We start from the raw sequence: 6,000 nt of genomic DNA, 5'->3' as shown, positions 1-6,000 counted from the left end.
TTGAACTAGTTATGCTGAAGATAGTAAGGTTTTAAAAAGTGTAGATATAAACAGAACACAAAGCTGTACCACTCTCACAGCACAGCAGAAGCCCCATCCATTATAACCTCATCCCAGGCAGAATGTGGGAAAGGTCAAGTTGCACAGATGTTCCATGGTAACTGGAAGCACTTGGCTACCTGGCCACATGTAGGTTCAACCATGTCTAGATCTTGGTGGGTAGGTAACCTGGTGGCCACAGGGAAGCAAGGCAGGGCCAGGGACAAGGCAGGAGACACCAGCACCCCGGCACCGTGATGGCTCCCAGAAAGAAAAGATGTAAATAATAATAGCTTACTTGCAGGCTGATTTCTGTGGAAACCATGGCGTTCCGTTATTTGCACACACTGGGGTACAATATAATGCACACACTGAATACCTGGCATTCAGGTAAAACTAATGGCAGGTTCACCCAGGAAATTAGCCACTCTCCCAAGGAGAAAACGTGCATTAACAGTATTTTTGAAGAAAGCACACAAAGAAATGTTGTCATTGCTTTATTACTCATAGATTATAAGCAACATTACATATATAAAAGTCATTTTTAAAACAACTATGTTTGAAAAGTCTCTTTTGGAGACATCTGGAGTTCTTTATGTTAAATATATTATTTATGTAGACACTGGGCAACAATTTAAGAACTTTGAGTTTTTCAACTCATTCCCACCCGCCACCCTGAAGAAATATTACCCTTATTAACATTAAAAACACTAAGAAAATACATATGTATTCAAATTTGCAAGTTTCTGAGTCCTTTCTCTGTATGTTTGTATATCCAAAGATGTTGGCTTGGTTATGAATTCAAAAGTTCTTCCAAAGTTCTTGTTGATGATTCATACAAAAATCTGAAACACAAGCGAAAAAACAGACAGACTGATGTGATTAAATTATCACCAGACCTGCCACTTAAAAATGGAGTAAAAAAAATGTTTCTTTATATTGGAAAGGCAGATTAATACAGAGAAGAGACAGGGAGAAAGATCTTCCATCCACTGGTTCACTCCCCAAGTGGCCACATGGCTGGAGCTGAGCTGATCCTATGGAAACCAGGAGCCAGAAGACTCTTCTGGGTCTCCCATGTGGGTGTAGGGTCCAAGGCTTTGGGCTGCTTTTGACTGCCTTCCCAGGCCACAAGCAGGGAGCTGGATGGGAAGTGGAGCAATGGGGCCATGAGCTATATATGGTATCCTGGCTCCCTCCAAGGTGAGGTTTTAGCCACTAAGACATTGTAGGATTTAAAAAATTTTTATTTTATTTATTTTAAAGACAAAGTTACAGACAGGCAAGGAGGAAGGTGGAGAGCAGGAGGAAAGAATGGAGGAAGAGAGGGAGGGATGGAAAGAGGAAGCGAGGAAGACTGATCTTGTGTGCACTGGTTCATTCTCCAAGTGGCTGCAAAAGCCAGGGCTGGGCCAGGCTGAAGCCAGGAGCAGCAAGCGTCACCCCAGGCCTTGATATGGGCTTAGGCCTTAAGTACTTGGGGCACCTTGCACTGCTTTCTCAAGCACATCAGCAGAGCAGCTCGGATGTTAACTGGTGCTTAGAGCTTACCACACTATAAAATAATGCCAGCCCCAAGAATTCAGATTTTTCATTTCAAATTATTTACTTTTTCTTTTTTTATCCCTCATCAATTCCAGACAACTTAGTGAAAGAAAAGCAGATTCTTTAAAATTAATTATATTTTGCTGTTTTGGGACATTTTCTTCAGTCACTTATTTGCTAAATGACTATTTCTCTCTGACCTAAGATTCCTCATGATTTACCTTCAGCAGTATTTGCTCTGAGACAACGCTCCGCCTGGACCCTGCAGACCTCTCGAATGTGAATCTCAACAGAGACCATGTCTGCACATCTGACTGTCCTGTGGCCTCGCAGATGCCAGGCCCACAGCCCTCTCCGCTCTCCCAGGCTCAGCCACAGAGGAACACACATATACTGACACCTCTCTCGTGCTGCCCCACCCCATCAGGTCTTTAGGAGTTGTGGGGCCAGAACCTCCTGAAGACCAAACCTGGATTCTGTGCTGGGCCTGCAGCCTCAGGGGCTTCCTGCCTGACCTCACAGCTGGCCAGGGAGGACAACAAGCTCTGTCTGCACCCCAGCACTACACCCAACTGCCAGGCCAGGAACTACTGCTGGGCTGCAACAGCTGGGACAGAGAGAACAGCCCAAAACCATCTTCTAATTATATTTTCAAAAAATCTTAAGATTCAATGACAATGAATTTAAACATAATTAAGAGAAAAAAGTTAGGTTATTTAAGGCAAAAGTACTTATTAAGTCCATTTAACCAGCTGTTTTGATTGACAACAACAATCACTGCATGCCTTTCTGCTAGAGAGAGTAACTGAGGCAGGGGTGGTCAGACTCGTCAGGCTCATGGAGAATTCTGCTTCTGCAACTCAAGAGAGTCAGATGCAGGGAAATGAAGATGGATGGGCAAAACAAAACACAGCATCTAGTGCGGGAGGGACAGAGGTGAAACCTCAGAAACACAACAACAACAACAACAACAACAACAACAACTAACCCCAGCCCAGGCTCTCCTCGTGCGTTAGGAGACCTTCCCCCACAGCGCTAATGTCCATAGGCACGAGGGAACACAACACACATACATCTTAGACGGAAGCCTGTACATCCATGTCAGTAAGAACAAAGGCTCCTCCGTTGCCCCTGGCATTGTCTGACTAGAGAGTACTTGAGGAGTCTACAGGATCACAACCACAAGAAAAGACAGAGCTAAACTGAGCAGCAGAAACACAATACAATGTAGTGCAACTCTGTTCAGTTTTTAAACGTCAACACCAAGTTTCACTGGGTGTTGTTGATAAAAACATGCTGCAAAATAAGCTATAAGAATCATCCTGCTCCAAATTTATTTAGAAAACTATCAAAATAATAAAAAGCAGAATAAAATGAGATTTTCTTCATGGACACTGGATAACAACAACAAAAAGATGCCCCGTCTACAGGGAGCACTTCCTTCCTTCAAGGTCTCCTATCAGTGCCAGTGACTGCATTACACAACTATAAAAGTTGCCTGCGTACAAACACAATCAGCCGCAGCAAGTAATTTGCTAATATGTTCATGTACTCTGTGGGAAAACTCATTAGGTCATAGGAACCTCAAATGTTTATACTTCCGTAAACTCAAATTACAAATGCATTGCCATCATCATACTATTGATGAAAGTAATAAATATATAACCTATTTAACATTCAAATGCACCAATGCACTGGCAAATTCATGTTTCTCCTGAGAAAACCTGGTCAATTTGCAGTTTACTATACAAGGTAAGGCAATTAAAAACTAAGCTGAGCCACTTTTTATCCAGCAGCCACCAGACTAGTCAACAAAATGCTAATCCTGCTGGAGTGAAAGATAGATTAGTTGAAAAAAATGTTCGCTTCTAAACTAATTTTTCATTGCTTCAAATATTAATTGGGGCAAGTTTCCCAGTCTTAAAGATGTTCATTTGCCTTAGTGTCTCCAATCTAACCTGAAATCAATAATATTTAAAAATAAAGTCCTAAATCTTAATTGTTTATCTTCCATTGATTGATTTTTTTTTCAGCCACTGGTTTCTCCTGCATATGTAAGAAGTCAGTGTTTCCCAGCTCTGACCTATTTACTTATCCAGATGCTTTCTCCTTAAAGAACCACTCTATCTGTGTAGCAGTTTGGTAGAAAAATGGCCTAGAATTACAAACTACAGGGAAACAAAACATTACCTCTCATGTTTAAATTCTATTAATGTGTTTTTCCTTTGCACAACAGTCCATGGTTTTAATTTCTCAGACCTTTCTGTTCTCTATGTAACTAACACAACTCACGAGTTAGTTTCAAACTCTATTCAAGTGGAAATAAAAGACATTTCTAACAAGGAGCAAATGTTCTGATTCCCCTACATTTTTAGAACGGTTCATATCATGATTTATTTAAACCAGCCATCATTGCCAATGTTATCTCAAAGAAATGTTATAAACTGTTTCCACTTATGAGATTATTACTATGTCTTGAAAATATTTCATAGCTGCATACTTATTCTGATCACTTAAAAAATCTTTATCCCTGGTATATCCATCTACACTGTCCTGCATCCACTGGGACCAGCACTGTGGTGTGGTGGTTAAAGCCGCCGCCCACAGCACCAGCATCCCCTAGAGCCTCTGTCACCTTCCACCTGGACCCCTGCTAACAGCCCAGATAAAGCAGCAGATCTCACCTCCCACCTGGATCCCTGCTAAGAGCCCAGGTAAAGCAGTGGACCCCACCTCCCACCTGGACCCCTACTTACAGCCCAGGTAAAGCAGCGGAAGCCACCTGGACCCCTGCTAGCAGCCCAGGTAAAGCAGCGGAAGCCACCTGGACCCCTACTAACAGCCCAAGTAAAGCAGCGGAAGATGCAGCTCAAGTGCTTCGGCTGCCCTCACCCACGTGTGAGACCAGGAAAAAGCTCCTGGCTTAGGACCAGCCCAGTCCCAGCCACTTATTTATTATTTTTCAAATAATAGGTTTATTTATTAAATAAACAAAATGTTATTTAATAGTAATACTTAACATTTTATAATATGCCATATATTTAGCAAATGTTAATATTCAAACCATTATTTAATAAGCACCAATATTTGTTAAATAATATACAGTATATTATAAAGGTCTGCTGGTTCACTCCCCAAATAGCCATAATAGCTGGAGCTGGGGTAAATAAATCTTAAAAAAAAAAAGAGGGTGGTGGTGTCCCAGCATGATGGCTCAATTGGCTAATCCTCCACCTGCCAAGTGCTACATTCCACATGGGAGCTGGATTTCATGTCTCACCTGCTCCACTTCCCATCCAGTTCCATGCCTGTGGTCTGGGAAAGCAGTGGGAGATGGCCCAAAGCTTTGGGACTTTGCACCCACATGGGAGACCTGGACAAAGTTCCTGGCTGGGATTGGCTCAGCTCTGGCAATTGGAACCACTTGGGGAGTGAACCAGTGGACAATCTTTCTTCCTCTCTCTCCTTCTGAATCTGCTTTTCCAATAAAAATGAATAAATCTTAACAAAAAAAGTTGAGCTGCCTTCCGTGTCTGCACGAGTGGTGGCTGCCTCGTGGGGGCCAGAGAGTGTGGGCTTGGAGGGGGCTGAGGGGATGGAGTGTGCAGTGGGGAAGCTGAGGGACCTGGGGACCAAGCCTGGGGACTTCCCCACATGCTTGGTCCCAGGTGGGTGGCGGGAGGGGAGAGGAGAACCCTAGGTTAGCATGCTGCTGGACTGGGCTTAGGAAACTTTGAATGGGTCTGGATTTGGGTGTGCGGAGGGGTAAGCTCCCAGGCCAGCACACATGCCAGAAGCTTGAGACCCCAGTGGGCGGGCAGAGCTCCAGACCACCATACCGAAAGACTGGGCTTCGGAAGGCTGGGTTCAGGGACTGTGGAATGATCAGGGAAAGGAGGGAGGGAAGGGGGGAAGGGAATGTGTGAGAGGGAGGAATGCTGAGGGAGTATGTGGCAGGTGCGGAATAATTTCTGATGGACTTTCACTGACTTACTTGTAGGTCAGTGAGGGGAATGGGACCTAGTGGTTTGGAAGGGGGAAGCTGGAGGACCTTAAAGGATCAGACTGATGTACCATCCCACGTGGGAGACCTGAGCTGGGCTAGTTAGAATGGAACACCCACTGACCACAACTAAAGTTACTGCTGGGAGCCTGCCTGGCAGGGTTAGATCACAGTACACACCGGTGAGAGTTGGAACAAGGGACAGGTAATGTTAGGCTGGCACATGACACTAACCAGCATGTTGAACAACCAAGTCTAGGGGCAGATTCTGTGGGAGATGTATGGGCCCACCCTTGTGGAGCTGCAATTTCCACTGGTTTGCTTAACAGTTGACAGTGGTGATGAGCTGAACAAGGCATGACCATGAACTCCCGAACACTCACATGCGCTAGGGTTGGGAACAGGCTGGGTTA

General features: G+C 44.2%; 1 protein-coding gene across 3 annotated transcripts in view; it reads right to left on the bottom strand.

Annotated features, from left to right (window-relative positions):
• Positions 1-803: 803 nt before the first annotated feature.
• Positions 804-6,000, bottom strand: part of NCAPG2 (non-SMC condensin II complex subunit G2) — a 62,806-nt gene continuing 57,609 nt past the window's right edge. For all 3 annotated transcript variants that reach the window (XM_040984362.1, XM_040984361.1, XM_040984360.1), the window contains one exon: positions 804-884. In XM_040984362.1, coding sequence (XP_040840296.1) covers positions 833-884 — 52 coding nt within the window. In that variant the 3' untranslated portion in view covers positions 804-832. The remainder of the gene's footprint in view (positions 885-6,000) is intronic.

Source organism: Ochotona curzoniae, unplaced genomic scaffold, assembly GCF_017591425.1.
Source record: "Ochotona curzoniae isolate NIBS_2020 unplaced genomic scaffold, NIBS_Ocur_1.0 contig_4105, whole genome shotgun sequence".
Taxonomy (NCBI): Eukaryota; Metazoa; Chordata; class Mammalia; order Lagomorpha; family Ochotonidae; genus Ochotona; species Ochotona curzoniae.
The sequence above is the reverse complement of the archived record's forward strand: the minus strand, read 5'-3'. Positions and strand labels throughout refer to the sequence as shown.